This window comes from Opisthocomus hoazin, chromosome 16, assembly GCF_030867145.1.
Source record: "Opisthocomus hoazin isolate bOpiHoa1 chromosome 16, bOpiHoa1.hap1, whole genome shotgun sequence".
Classification (NCBI taxonomy): domain Eukaryota; kingdom Metazoa; phylum Chordata; class Aves; order Opisthocomiformes; family Opisthocomidae; genus Opisthocomus; species Opisthocomus hoazin.
This window is the reverse complement of record NC_134429.1, coordinates 12389586-12405374: the sequence shown is the minus strand read 5'-3', so window position 1 is coordinate 12405374 and position 15789 is coordinate 12389586. Positions and strand designations below refer to the sequence as shown.

General features: G+C 40.8%; 2 protein-coding genes across 9 annotated transcripts in view; both read left to right on the top strand.

Moving 5' to 3' along the window:
• Window positions 1-9063, top strand: part of LZIC (leucine zipper and CTNNBIP1 domain containing) — a 34995-nt gene extending 25932 nt beyond the window's left edge. For 3 of the 5 annotated variants that reach the window (XM_075437152.1, XM_075437151.1, XM_075437153.1), the window contains 2 exons: window positions 1002-1083; window positions 2495-2900. In XM_075437152.1, the coding sequence (XP_075293267.1) occupies window positions 1002-1083; window positions 2495-2553 (141 nt within the window). In that variant the 3' untranslated portion in view covers window positions 2554-2900. The other 2 variants (XM_075437154.1, XM_075437155.1) reach the window with 2 other exon arrangements.
• Window positions 9064-10477: 1414 nt separating this feature from the next.
• The window catches only part of CTNNBIP1 (catenin beta interacting protein 1), a 30958-nt gene continuing 25646 nt past the window's right edge, over window positions 10478-15789 (top strand). For all 4 annotated transcript variants that reach the window (XM_075437295.1, XM_075437296.1, XM_075437293.1 and 1 more), the window contains exons 1-2: window positions 10478-10703; window positions 13901-13980. The gene's annotated coding sequence lies outside the window, so the exon portion shown is untranslated. The remainder of the gene's footprint in view (window positions 10704-13900; window positions 13981-15789) is intronic.

Genomic DNA, 15789 nt, shown 5'->3' with positions numbered 1-15789 from the left:
TTGGACACATCAGACAAGCCACTTCACCATGCTTTGACATAGCCTCTTTATCTATTAAAATTATCAGTAGCCTACCTCACAGAGGACTTGCTAGGATAGTAGTTTCACATCTGTTCTGAATGTGAGAAATTACGGTAAATGTTACAGGTTTGTCTGCACAGTGTTACAAAATGTTAAATAGTTGAATGCTTGCTTGCAGAGGCAGGTAACTTAATATTTTTACCTTATTCCAACATAATTCTGAATGTCTATACCTGATTTCTATATTTTTAATAAATAAACTGACACAAACACTGGACAGTTTGACACAATTATGCTTTGCTTTAACAAGGATATGTATCTTAGGCTACTTAAACGAGTGAGTTTTAACTTAGAGTATCTGAACTTTCCAAATGTAGGTTACTACTTAATTATTGTAAATATTTTATGGGCATCTGTCACAAGGCATCAAAGCGCATACATAAAAGCAAAATATACTTGCGCAAATGTCACTTTAAAGGAAGAGAACGATTTCTAGGTTATTGAGTCTTAACATGGTCAAAGTTGGTAGTGACTACGTGTTTTTGCATTCCTCAGTAGATGATATGAAGTAAGTTTACATCTTAGCTTGTTACTGTATTGACTACATTACAAAAAAGTAATTGACATGCCTTGCATAGTTTTGGTACAGAGGTGCAACGTGACCTTTTCATTGAGAATTATCACTGGAGGTCAGCTTGAAACTTAGTGGTGAGTGTAGAGACATGTCTGATGTGCATAGGCTATCCTTCCTGGGCTGGCAGACGCCACTGAGAAAAAAAACAGTGATAGGGGGAGTAGCTTGCATTTTTACATTGGCTTCTAATATGTTAGATAACACTGCCACTTAAAAACTGCAAATTGACCATCGGTGTAACCTTTCATAGTTCATGTATAGGCCTATGCAGATGGTGGGAATTAAAGTGGCAGGAATATGCATAGTTGAGGTCCCAAGTTCACAGTTATGGCCTTTTTTGATTTAGCTCACTCCAGACGATGAGGTGTTCTTGTCAGCAAATGCTGGTACAGCCCTGAGCCAGTTTGAGAGAGTCTCCACTGACCTTGGTGAGTTTTCATTCTCATAACTTCCAATTTCTTTCCCTCATTGAACCCTGATGAATAGAAATACCTGTGATTCCCCTGTGAAAGAGAACATATGAACAAAAGATTCATGCAGTTAAATTTTGATGTACATTTTTCTGTTATATTAACAATGAAACTGATACATTGTCCATGAGGAAAAAGTAATGCAGCAAAAAATCCAATGCCAAATGTCCATAAAATGCCAAGTCGTGCCCATAATGCTGAAGGCTTGAATAGTCTGTCTCAAGCAGAGATACCATTCTGACAGTTAAACACAGATCTCTTTTGCATTAATGCCTCTCTTCGGGAGAGCCGTTTCCTCTGCTTGATGCAGAGGATTCCGCAATTATTGGCATATTGTCAAAATACAGCTTTAAAGCACTCTTGTTGTCATAACTCTCATCGTATTGATAAGACCAAAAGTTCAGTTATAGTGTGCATTAAAAAAGCACAACAGTTCATTTGAGCATTATAGTTAGAACTGTGATGAAAGAACTATGAATGGCAGGAGCATGCCAGACTAGGTGAAAGTACAAATAAGCTGTCTCTGTGACCTACCTTTCAGTACTTCTCTTCCTGAGAGCGTAAGCACGGTGAGAACCCTCGAACCCAAAAGGGTCCTTTGTTAGAAACTCTCCATGTGTGGTGGGTTGACCTTGGCTGGCCACCATGTGCCCACCAAGCCGCTCTCTCATTCCCTCTCCTCAGCAGGACGGGGGAGAAAATAAGATGAGAAACTCATAGGTTGAGATAAAGGCAGTTTAATAAGGAAAGGCAAAGGCTGTGCACAGAAGCAAAGGAAATCAAAAAGATTTATTCTCTACGTCTGATCAGCAGGCAATGTTCAGCTACTTCCTGGGAAGTAGGGCCTCAGTACATGTAGCAGTTCATTTGGAAGACGAATGCCTTAATAATGAATCCCCTACCACCTCCTTTCTCCTAGCTTTTGTTGCAAAGCGTGGTGTCATAGGGCAGGGAAGATCCCTGTGGTCAGTATGGGTCAACTGTCCTGGCTACATCCCCTCTCAACCTCTTGCCCACCCCAAGCTGACTGGCCTTTGGGGGGACAACAGCCTTGATGCTGTGCCAGCCCTGCTCAGCAGCAGCCAGAACACTGGTGTGTTATCAATACGGTTCTAGCTACAAATACAAAGCACAGCATTACGAGAGCTGCAGCGGGGAAAGTTTAATCCATCCCAGCCAGAGCCAGTACCCCAGGGCTGGTTTCAGACCTGTCAGGCCAGTATTTTTTTCAAAATTAGCTGAAGTGTTCTAGTTATTGAAATGTAGGTTTGATTTCTTTTTATCTCAAGTGTTTTGCTTGAATTAAATTGTATATAAGGAAATTCACTATTTCTGCTAATATTACTGAAAATGTTTTTTCCCCTTATAGGATCAGGAGACAAAGTCTTTGCTCTTGCAAGTTTTGAAGTAGAAAAGGCAAAACAATGAAGAGGTGCGTGAGGCTTCTGTCTCTCCAGTTATCAGCAGCATTGGACTTCTGTCATATTGCATTTGTTTTTTCTATTTTTAACATGCCAAAAAAAAGAAAAGCAAAACAGAACCAGAAAAAAACAAACCCTAAACTTCTTGGGTTCTTAACCAGAAGATATGAAGTAAACAGCCTTAAGTGCACTTTGGAACCTTGGTGTCTGTACCCCTTAGTAATATAAGCTCTGAGGCTAAACGCTAAGTGGTACTCTAAGAACAAAAGCATGGTATGACTGTATTTGGAAAGAATCAGCTATTTTGAACGTTTCTGAGTGTGTATTTCTCTATTAAAACATACACTTTTTGCATGTGGTTGTAGCAAGCAGCTCTTTTTCAGGAGCAGTCTTGATGAGTGAGTGGGTTTTTTGGGTGCTCTTCGTGTTGCTTTCAAGTTGTCTTAATTTTCGTCTGGACCCCCTACTAAGTAGCTTGTACTAGGAATGCATTGAAGCTTTGAAAAATTGACATCGTTTGTTTTGAAATGCCATCTTTCTACAAACTGTTTGCAGAAGAACAAAATTGAGACTGTATGCTGATCGTTTGCCCTTAGCTGCCTGTTCGCTGTTGCTCATGAATAAGTGCCATTGTGTCCTAGCCTTGACTGACAAACAATGGTAGCTCTGTAGGGAGCTTCTGGAGTAATTTAACCTTGTGTATTGAAATGACAGGGAATTGCTAGGAAATGGCAACAAGAAGCCCTGTCTGTGACCTCTTACTTTAGCTCTGGGTGTATAACTACATGCTACCGCTATTTTCCAGTATTTCTGAGATAGCATGGAATAGCTTGCAAGCAGAAGCAAGTTTAAAAAGGATCATTACGTGATCAGTGCAAGCATTGCTCAGTCTATTTATCAATCGGTGGTGCTGTGGAGATGGAAGGGTCTGTGTCTCCATGGAGAAGTTAGAATCCTGAATAATATCAGGGTGTAGGAGGATTTATAGTCTCATATTGTTGAATTTTTAGCTCTTGAGTGTGGAAAAACTATGTAGGACTCTAGATGTGTATTTGACTTCCCAATAAACTCTATTTTGTAAAATCAATATTAGGGATCTTGTTCTTAAAGTACTGGCTGCTTCACACTTTAATTCAGTACTTGTTAGCATTTTGTCTGAGCTGATTAGAAGCCTGTATTTCACTGAGAATTTTTTCAGCTTGAGAAATGTGCATTTCAGGTCTGTCCTACCCGTGATATATATTCAGGCACTGAATATAAATGAATAGTAAATTAATATAATTTGTTTTTTAAAAAGGCAATTCTTAATTGAATTTCATACCTGCTCCCCTTCTTATTTTACTACTAGCTAGAGAGAAGTATACAGCTTCTACCTGTAAAAAAAAGAAAGGCAAAAAGAAAAGTACCTTCGTGAAAAAAAAAAAAAGTAATTTCCCTCTATTTCTGTGCAAAAAAAGTTCAAACATTAGACAGTTTGGGTCCTTTGGACTATATGTTTTAACAGGGAGTTAGCACTTCCTTTCTTTGGAGAGCTTCAGAAGTGGAGGAAGCGTTACGAAATCTCATTGGCAAAAGGAGCGTTTGGCTGTGAGTGTGTGTTGATGTGCTGTTAGTATCTGGCACCCCTCAGAGAAAGTGTGACTGGCCAGTCACAGATACAGTCAGTTCCCCTTCCCATAAGGCGGGGCAGAAATATATCAAGAGAAGAAAGCTACCATTTTGCTACTTAAACTCCACAGATTATCTGTTTTTAAAGTGAAAAATTTATTTTTGCTTAAAGGAGAGCGAAGTACAATAAGCAAATGCCACAGTGGTTTTTGCTGACTCTCCAGCAAATTACATTAAAAAGAGGTTAAACAAAGATCTCTACCTATGCTACTAAGGTGACAGGTGTATCTTCAGGACAAACAGATTTTGTGCTGGTTATAGTGATTGGGTATTTTTTTGACAATGTGTCTTAATTTTTAGGCATGTTTCTGATCTGTGAAATGTGATAACTGCTATCACAGGAAGTCTGTTGCTGGAGAGAAAAGGATGGTGATAATACTGTAAAGATCAGAAGAATTCCTTGGGAAAAAGTGATCTTGTTTCCATCTTGTTGGTGCTTTGAGTTATGAAAATTAAGAAATACATGTGCTAGAAGTATGATACTGAATTCTTGTAGAATTAGTAATGGTTTATAAACCAACTTTTAAACTCAAATGTTGGGTAGACTCAGTTCCAGTTTATGGTGGCATGGCAGGTTTTGGCAACAGTGGAGTTGGACCTGCATTGGTCAGCAGTGAAGGTGACCCACTGTTTTGAGGAATCCTGTGTTTAATGGAGTAGAACATCCGTGTTTCACCTATCATATATATACACATATATTAGGCTTTTATAGATAGACTTTAGCTTCAGTGAGAACTGCCATTAAATTGAGTGAGTGGAGTGGAAATAGTCTTAAATTTGGATAGCCTATTGCAATGTTAATCTGTGTCACATGTTAGTCACTTGGAAACTAAGTGGGTAGCATAGACTATAAACAGAAAATTAACATGATCAGCCAGAATTTAGATTGCACTTGTAGGGCATAAATACCCTATAAATAAGCAAGTTTGTCTAATTGTTAACTAGGACTGGAGTAGAGTAAATCAGAAAATGTGTTTTTTTTCAGAATGTATTTTGCTTTAACACAGCAGAGACAGCATAATTTATGTCTTTCACTCGTGGAATTTTTTTCTACTTTCTTTTTTGTAAAGAAGCTTTTATTTAGATGGGGTCTTTTGTCCATTATGTCAGAACCATTTTCCTGTCTGGGGCAGTATTATGTTCTCTGACAAAGGCTGATTGCAGCTTTAAAGCTGAGAGCAGTTTATTAAAAGGCGTTATTAGACAGTCTAAAATTACTGAAAACATAACAGTCCATAGGGACTGTAGCTGCCTTCGTTTCCTTTCTGCTCATTACTGGTGCTAAGTAACTCTTGTCCCCCCACACCCCCCAACCTGCTTGCAGCATTAGTATGTAAATTAAATCTTAGCACTACCACAGGTCACAGGAAGTTTACAGTACAATGATACGGAAATCTTTTTCCTTGTAGCTTGAGAGGCTTGTGTTTCCAGGAGAAACTTTTTTATTGATTTGCAAATATTTTGGGATTTTTTCAAAGTTTCTGTACTGCGGGCGGTTGTAAAATTCCTATTAAACTGATCCTTGACTGAATATCTTTTTGATGTTGTACTCCTGCTCTTGAAAAGATCTCTTGTGATTTAGATGGACAAAGATGAGATTGAGATCAATGACCAATATTATTGCAAGATTCCATATGCCAGGCCAGACTTCCCTTCTCGGAAGTTGTGAAGGGTCAGAAAGCATAGCTCTAACCCAGAGGCTGAGTACATCCTGCAGAATGCCTTGACTATAAATGTAATTTAACAAGGAAGCTGTTGCCAATATGTAGCTATTCTTATGTTGGCCCTAGTAAATAGTTATTTAAGTGACCTACTTGAGGTGGTTAGATTAATGTCAGAGGCATAGTAAATTAATCGGTGTGCTGTGCTAAATACTTTGCCAAATAATCCTGGGATGTACCTCCACTAGTATATCAAATGTTTGTGCGTGGGCTGGGAAAGAGTCGATAATCTATTTATTATAATAATAATTTGCTCAAATAAAAACTGGTAACAAAAGAAGAAGTCCTAAATGAAAGCATGGTTTTGTCATTTAACATACAAGCTTGTGATGGTTCAGTGTTAGACCCGGGCAGATCTTTTATTCTCTACACATCTTTCTCTCCTGGAGCAAAATACAGATTATAATACTTGAATATCAAGTGCTATGAAGTTGTTATTGATCATACATTGCTTTGAAGATTGAAAGTGCTTTGTTTTTTGTTTATCATTCTACTTCTGAAATAAGAATTGTAAAGTACACAGTAGCTTTACATACATCAGCAAAGTTGCCTAAAGTTCTTTCTGGCCATATATAACCTCCCTTTTATAATCTTCTTTCTCTATAGGGTGAATCTACTGATTGTACTGATCTAAAAGAAAAAGCGTTAAGAGAGAAAATTGAAGCTTCAAATGCTGCCTCTCACTCTTCTGTCTTTGTCTCCTTGTATTATTTCCCTCCTTTGATCTTGAATGGAAAAATAGCAAGTTATATTTGTCTTATAGGAAAAATACAAGGTTTCTTAAGAGATCCCTTAGTTCATCCTGTTACCTTGCCTCTTAAAATCAAATTTATTTTTATAGAGAATTCTGTATTAGTGATACCCTACTGACCTGGCATTTGAAGCTGTATCATTAGTGGCTGAAATGGTAGACAAAATATGACCATTTGGGTTTGTTTCCAATGTGGCCATTCCTTTCCTGTATAAGGACAAATACGATTTTTACATTGTAAAGAAATAAGCCTGCAGGCATCTTTTAGTTCCCCCTCTTCCATTGTTTTTAAATTGCCCTCACTGATTTCTGGGGAAGTCTTTCCTATTAGAGAAGTAAACTCTTGTTTCAATTCTGTCTGCTTAGCTACCCACGAGAGAGGAATAGGAGTGCTCATATTGGAGTTTTTCTTTAGGATTTGTGGAAAATGTGACACCTTGTCTTGCTATGAGGTTGTAGGGGTTTTTGACTTTACCATAATAGGGTTTTACACCTGTGAGGGAGAGGGGAGAATTACTGGAGTTTGCATTGCCTGAGGTTTCTCTCCTGTAACTTTTAAACATCCAAGCTTCCCACCTCAGTCAGGATGTTCAGAGCATCTAAAAAGGTGGCCTGAAGTATCTGACACTGTCTGACAGGATAAATAAAAATGTTTCAGACTAGGTAGTCTCTAAAGTAAGGTCTTAAAAGACGAAATACAGACATGAGGTTAGTGGATAACTATATGTAAGGCATTGCTGTATCATGCACTGAAATATCTACTGTACTTTAACACACTAATGTGTTAATGATGTATTTAATAGCAAATTTCTTTTTAAAACAAGTTCTAATCATGGACATCTCTTTTTTTTTTTATCTTGCTATCATAATAGTTTGCTGCTTGATAATGTTTAGGGTCCTGTTTTCAACATGCCTCCAAAAATGGGTTGGTAGTAATCACAGATATACTGAAAATCATCAGGCAGAACCACCTGCAAGTCCTGTGGACAGAAGTGTTAATGTCTGGGTAAATAGCTTTTCTTTTGATTGTCCAGTTAATGTCCTTGTAAGGTAGAGACTGAAATGAAGTTCTGTAACAATGCTGTAAAAGAGTGTGCTTTGCAACTTTGTAAATACCAAATTTGATCTGGGAACACTTCTGATTTTGAATAAAATAGACATCTGAGAAGGTTTCTTACCATACAAACTAAGTCTGGACTGACCAAAAAAAAAAAAAAAAAGGTTGTCATAGCCTTTCTTACACTAAAGGGCTTTTTTGTCCATCCCGCTAAAATATCTCCGCTTACCTCCTCATTGCACAGTCTGTAGAAACATTAATATTGTAACTAAGGCAGCTGAACTATTTCTTTAATTTTCTAGTATACTCTCTCATCTACGTGAGTTGTGCTCGTCACTAGTCATGGAAATCTCAACTGTTGTGACCCTACATCCTTCATTGCAGTGTTCCAAGTATGCAAAGAGTTGATTGGTTGAACTGCATTTAGTTTTAAGGAAAAAATGTACTGTTTCTGCATCAGAGCATGATTTTGATGGATTGGAATTGTCAGACTAAGTCTGAAACATAAAAGATTCTGAACTAAAAACAGTTCCCTCACTGGGTACCAGACCTCTTGGAGAGCAACAGTTTTCATTGTTGGTGCATGTGGTTAAATGAGATGGATAATGAAAGCAGGGCTGGAGTGTACAGATGCTGCTGGAAGCCCTTAATGAGAGGGAAAAGCCAACAAGTACAGAGGGACTTGGAGGGTGGAAGCAGCTGTACTGTGAAGGAATCCTAAATGAATTTCAGAGCTGATTAAGAAAGAATTGGAGATCAGAGAAGGACAGAGTGAATTGAGAGAATTTTTCTAAGTCAAGCAGGGATTCAGAGGAGGTTTCGTAAAGCTTACTAGGACAAACAGCAGCCTTGTTAAACACAGAGATTAGAAGCTATTGAAAAGAAAAATCCATTTAATCTGTTAGATTTTTATAAAATAATGCCCAATCTTTATGCAATACTTGTAAAAATGTTTTGGAGGCTTAACCTTTAGATAATTAAACTGCCTAACATTCCCCTGCTGATGATAAGCTGTATTATTCCAGTTTTGTGTTTGAGGGCAAGTAGGGTGACAATTGGTAAGAGAATGATTTGATCAAGAGCAGTGCACGTGTATCTTCTGTTCACGTTGTGAAGGTTTGTGCATTCCCATGAGACGTGAACAATATCCTACTAAATCTGCTGCGGAGCTGGGCGTTAAGAGGTCTTTTGAGCATCTATTATGTCTTATGATGCTAAAAGTGACTACTATAATGGCAAGATGTCACCTTGTCTGATAGCCAAACATCTCAGTAAGCTTGGCGGTAACAAACGAAGGTGGGGCAGAAGCTGACTTTGACTCAGTGTTTTAAGAAAATCTAAAATACTCCAGGGGTAGAGGAAGCTTTATAGTATTTCTTGCTCTGCTAAAACCCTTTCTAAATAAATGCAGGATGTTAAATTGATGCTGTGTCAGATTGCTGACTAACCGTTGTACAGGCAGCCAGCTAAAATAGAATAGGAGAGCTAGACAATACTTAGTCATAAAATGGTGTTTTGCCCATGATGTTATCGGTAAGAAAACTCATACTATTGCAAAGATGCAAATGATGGCTTAATTATATGCTCCTACAAGCGCAAGATGCTTTTAGATCTTTCCTTCAGACTCATGTACTGTGCTAATTAGCAGTAATCCAACTGGAGGATCCCAGAGCAATGCTTCGGCATATTTTTTTCAGCTTATGCCGGAGCTCTTATGTTCTTTTCTTAAATAATTAATAATCATTACTGCCTGCTGTGCTGTGGGTATGTGCTAGTGATCTCGGATCCCAGCATATTTGCACCATTCCTGTTCCTGTCAGCAGCTTGGTTTTGCTCTTTGCAGAGGCTTTCATCTTAAGACCTTCATTAACTGGCGGTGGGGTATGGATTTCATTGGCGTGGGGCTTTGATGTTGCTAAGTAGCAAGCTGTTAAAGGAAGTGCCACCTATTTCATTACTGTGACTACGTTTATGCAATTAAGTTAAATACCGAGTAAAAAAACAGGTGCATTTTACTAAATAACACTTAGTACACAAAGCATTTTTATCTTCAGGAATTTTGTACTTACCTTGCTGATCCCACCAATGCATATTATGGGTAAGCAGCATTATTGTTAAGCTTAGTGGGAAACCAAAATGCAGATCAGTGATGGAGCCGGGGTGGTGAACCTTTGATGGCTTTTTTTTTCTTTTTTTTTTTTTTTTTTTAATCGTTTCGCTGTGTCCTGACTCTGGTTTTACTCTGCTTCAGTCTGTCTAGGGGAAGGATTACTTTAGTTTTGAGCGCTTGAATGCCCAAATGGATAGTCGTTCTGGTCGGAGGTTCTCTGAAGATGGCATTTTCTGTATTTCCCCAATTAGCTTGAATTAAGCTGTGCTGATTTTTGCAGTGTCTTTAACTTTCTTAGCATGGTGTGATTGAAAAGTGGTCACGTCACCTGTTTTAACGTTCATGTGATTTGTCTAACGCGGCGCTGCCGGAGAAGGCGTGCTCCTCAGCCCTGCCCTGCCCCGTCCCGTCCCGTCCCGTCCCGTCCCGTCCCCTCGGCGGGGCTCCTCAGCCCTGCCCCGGCCCGGCCCGGCCCCTCGGCGAGGCTCCTGCCCGGGCAGCCTCGGCCGGGCCCTGCCCGCTGCCGCCTGCGGGCGGTGCCCCGGCGCCCCGCCCCTTCCCCGCCGCGCCCCGCCCTTCGCCGCCGCGCCCCGCCCCTTCCTCCCGGCCGCCGCTCGGGTGGTGCCTGCGGCGCCGCCGCTGCCCTGGGCGCCGGGACGCGGCGGGTCCCTCTCTCGGAGCCGCCCAGGCGCCGCCCTCCCTCGCTCCCGCCCTCCCTCCCGCGGGCCGCCGCCGTGACTCACGCCGGAGGAGGCGGCCGCTCCGCTCGGCTCCTCCGCCCGCGCTGAGCGCGCCCGGCTGCCGCCGCCCGTGCCGCAGGACCGCCGGGGCCGGCCCGGCCCCGCACCAGGTGAGCGCGGCCGCGCTTTGTGCGTGGCGCCCGGCCGGGAACAAAAGGCGCTCGCCCGGGCCGGGGCGCCGCTCCGCCGGCCCCGGGCCTCCGCGCCTCCCCTCTGCCGCCCCGCCGGGGCCGGCTCCCGCGCCCCTTCCCCGCCCCGGGGCCCGCGGCGGCCGAGCGGCCGTGGGCGCTGGCAGGCCGTGGCCCCGCGGCACAGGTACGGGAGGTGCCTGTTTAATTTTCTGGCATCATCTCTTACGTCATGTGGCACCTTGTGTCACGGCGGCCGTGTCCCACCCCGGCAATGGCTGCGCGTTGGTGGCAGGTGAAGGCGTTCCCCCGTAGAGGCAGCTGAAGGTGCGCTGGAGCCGTCGGGAGAGCAGGTGTCACGTCCACGGGCGATGAACCGCGGTGAGCGGGCACGCACCCGCGTGTCGTACGAAAGGTGTGCGGTGCTGCACGGGCTCTGGCCCGCAGCCTGAGGTGCCAGTCACTCGTGGGGGAAAAACGCTGCACGGCCAGCGTTTAGTGCAGGGCTTCGCTTGAGGGTGGTTTCTGCCTTGGCCAAAAAGTCTGTTTCTAGAGCTTCTGAAGGAGCGCTCCGTAACTTGTAGTTTAGTGTGAAGGTGGACGGTATTTGTTGGCACACAACAGTTCTGTGTCTCTTGGAAGGATACGTGAGAGATGAAGAGCATCGCTTTCCAAACCAGAGAATGTCAGTACTCCAGAAAGCAGATGGGAGATGATAGTAGCTTCTGCTTAACATCCAGATGTGCTTCATAGGGTATATTTGACTTTGCAGACTTGCATTTGCTTTCTCCTCAAGAAGAGAATTTTTTGCTCTGTTGTATATCATCTTTTATTTGACCGTTCCTCATCTTGGCACATTGAACAACATAAGCTTTGATGCTCTGTGAGATGAGAGCGAGACACTGTGCAGATGTGGTGGCTTAAAAAGAAAAAAAGACGACCAAACTCCAAAAAACAACAAACATTGGAGGCAAGTTAAATACGCTTGTTCAGTTTCCAGATCCGAGTTGGCTCCTGTATAATGATAGGTATGTCTCTGGAGTATTTTTAGAACATAATTTTAAAAAACATTTACACATTCAAAATTTTATATTTCATTTTTGGCCACTGAACTTGCAAGCTGTGAACTTCTTTTGCTCTTGGTATTTTTGGAGCTCACATGTGATGCGACATAGCTGGCTGAAGGAGAAACGCTTTGTGAATGGTGAGAAGCGAGGCTAAACAACATCACTCAGGGGATTTATTTTGAAAATACGGGTATTTACAGTGAGGGGGCGTACAGAAAGCTACATATTACCACTCTTTTTAAATGCAGGCTTATTTTCTTATCAAGCTAAACGCTACTGTTTGCCTTGACAGACAGATTTAGCTGGCAAATGGCGGTGGGTGTACTTCAGATACATTGGAGTTGCTTTGCTTTGCCGTTAGCTGAAAAAGCATAATCTCTTCCATTGTATCTCTGGCATCTTGGTAGAAATCGTCAGGTTCTTCAGCATAATTTAGAATTGTTGGTAAATGAATTTGCACGCTGTCTTAGTTGATATGGTGCATCGTAATAGCATAAATCTAGAAGGAAGCATGTGAGGTTGAGCACATGCAACTAGAGCAAAGGCCGTTTTGAAGAAGTTAACTGAAAATTGGTTGGCTGAGGTTTTATGGCTTACCAAAAACTGCTTCAAAGCCATAGTTCTCTTTTAGTTCATTCTAAGCATTGCAACAGAAGTTACGAAAAGTTATATAGGACATAAAAGTGCTTTCGGGATTCTTTTTGACATCCAAGTGGGAAGATACGGAAATCTTCATCTGGAAAATGGCCCCAGAGCCTGATAGGAGCCACTGTAATAAATACACATCAGATACACCACAGATGTCACTGGCCAGAGTGCCTGTTTACGCTGGCGTCTCGGAGCTCTGTACTGCGCAAACGGTGCAGGTGTGTGGGGAAAGAGGGCTGTTTGCTCACGACATGAATTGAAGCTTCTGTCTGCTGCCTTAACAGGAATTGGTTAATACTCATGTATTTTACCAGGTATATAACCTAATTACGTTAATTATTAGGGCTGCACCAAAACAAATTCTGAATCCCAATTTTATGGGAAGTCTGTAGTTGTATCGATTTCTGCTCCCTTCCATCCCCTGCTGTTTGCCGCCTTCCCCCATCCAGGGTTTTAGAGTGCTGTAACTTTGCAAGAGAGAGGTTTCCAAGCAGTTTGTGTTATTTTCTGAACAAAACCAAAAGTGAATTGAAACAAAACCTATGTTTTGTAATTGCAGATATTGTCTGTGATACACATCTACTTCCAAAACATAATAAAGCAAACGTCTTGATGTGTTTGATACAGTGAAACTAATGTTAAAGGTTGAGGCTTTGCCTAAGAAACAACTTGTGTGCATTTGATCTGTTGATGGGGGTTTAATACTAGGTTTCTCCTCTCCAGAATGTTTGTAATCTGTAACCAACATAAACATTTGTGATTTTTAGTAAGTGTTCAAATTCCTAAGTTTGTTATTGGCTACAAAGCATCCCTCCTGAGCATCTGACCTAGTTTTAAGCATCAAAAATGCACCCAAGTGCTGTGCATACAGAGAGGCGATTGGAGGCTTGGAGAAACTTCCAGTGGAGTTTTTGCCAAAAAAGAAGGATTGGGTATCTTCAGAAGTATTTCTGTAAATGCGGATGCAAAACTGTGTTTCTTTTTATTGCAAACTGTTATCAGACTGGATTTCCTGCTGAAATGCAACAGGGACAGTAGCATCTGACGCAGCTATACCACACCGTTGTGTACCGAATGCAGAAGCGATTGAACCCGATGTTTGAGAGCTCTGATTTTCTGGAGAAGTGATAGTATCCATTAATGTGATTTCAGTAAAGCTATTGCATGTATACAAGTATGTGAATAGTCCCAGAAGATGGATGTTTATGTTTTGATGCTAATGTAAAGATATGTATTATTGGAATGAAATGTTTTGTCACCTGTTCCACATCCTAAGAAACGCTGGTAGTCTAATGGTCTTGCTTGTAAGTACGTGGGAAAATGATACGTAGATAGGTTTTAAATGTACTAAAACCTTTGTGCCAACAAACTTAATTTCATTTAGGGAAAAAAAACCCAAAACACTTTGTTTACTGTTGTATCTCTGGGAATGGATGAGACTTACAGTTCTTTTTCCCTTTAAAGAGCCGTGACCTGTCCGTGACCTTCGGCTGGCATAAGAAAGTGGATAGACCAGCATGCACAAAGCTACGGAGTGTTAATAGGTGAGAAGAAACCAAAGATCAGAAAAATGACAAAAAAATGTTGGTTGATAATTGAATAAGCAGAACATTCTTCTGACTCTGGGATTTATTTTCAGACTTGGTGCTGGGGAAGCATTATGTAACAAGTACTCCAAAAAATGAGGAAAATTTAATTTCTTGTTTCTGCTTGCTACTGGTGTTTTGACAGAATGTTACAATGCTTATGTATGGTTGACATGTCAGCTTGCATTCAGGGTGTGTAATCATGCTTTTTGCTTTTCAAGAAGTATTTTCAAGGTTTTACCGATTATCGAATCTGCCAAGCCTGTTTTTCTTTTTAAAAAAGCAATATAGGTATATATAATAATTATTTATGCTATTTTAAAAACAAACAAACCAACCCTACAGCCTAAAAATCTCATCTGGAGATAAACTACCACAAAAAAACCCTATGAATTTCAACTTCTTGCACCATTGAAATTCCTGACTAAATTAGCTACTGATTGGGGAACAGAAATGGAGCCGATAGATTTGTACAACCATTGCACTTGCCTCAGGATGTTCTGTTTCATTTCCTGCAAATACGTCAACCAAGAATTTATTTGATTTTTTCAGAAAGTCTATTTTCTCTGTGTTAGGAGGATAGCTAACAGCTGTGGAAGCAACTTAAGTAATCAACTCTGTTTATGACCATGACCAGCCTCTGAAACTTTCTGACTCAGTTCATCCTCCTATAAAATTAGTTGACTGCTTCACAAGAATGTTAAGATGCTTAATTAAAAGTGTAATTGTTTTACTTCTGAACTCGTCCTGCTCCTGATTCAGTGCACATTGAAGTCAGTGAGGAGCTTTTAATTAATTTCATTGAGCTTTAAATAAGTATACGTGTAAGCACACCCACGTACACTTAAAGGAAATGTGGCCTGAATTTTTTCAGCAGAGTTTCTGTAGCGCAGCAGCCTAAATACTGAAACAGTTTCAAGTAAACTCCTGATGGAAGGCTTTTTGTAAAAATGGGAAGGGGATAGTGCAACTGCGGTGATTTCTGGTGCCTGTTGCCATACTAATGGTGTTTTAATAGAGTTTCCTAACTTTGGATGTGCTGGTCTTATATGGAAAACTGAAAATTTCGTTGTGTCCTGGCGACTTGCTCAGTTGGTCAGGGGAGGCAATATCAGACTTCAAGATAAACATGGTAACTGAACATTTATGCAAAAATGATCATCAATAACACACTTACTATAGTTAATTTTAAGAGTTGGTGCCAAATTGAGAAAAATAGGAGCATTCACATCTGCGTAGCTGCTTTTTTTCAGGAATGTCTGTAGATGCCAAATAATACTCTTTGGTTTATGTGGAATTCATGAAAGGTTTTGCTTAACTTCAGAGGTCAGGAGCATCAGGATTTTTTTAAACAGAACTTTTATCACTGAACAGAGGAGTCTGCAAAATAAACCTTTCACAATTCACATAAAGCTGTTTGCAACAGTTTTCTTAATGTTTCACCGTCATGATTCTTAGTTCACTAGCTCTTACAAAGTATGTTTTAAACCTGAAGTAAAATTCTGTATCTGTAATAGCATGTGTGTGGAAATACAGTTTTAGCATTTTGGTTTTAATATATCCATTTCATTGTTGTTTTCTTAGGAGCTGCAATTTTTGACATAACTGCTATAAGCTCCTTCCTTTTGTTGAGAAATTGAATATATTGAAGATGTACTGTAATTGTACTAATGGTTTGGGAAGTACAGAAATCTGACTGCAACTTCAGTAATTCTCTTTCCCCGTTCTGCCTTGAGTTGGTGGTTGTTGCATACAGTCCTGCTCATG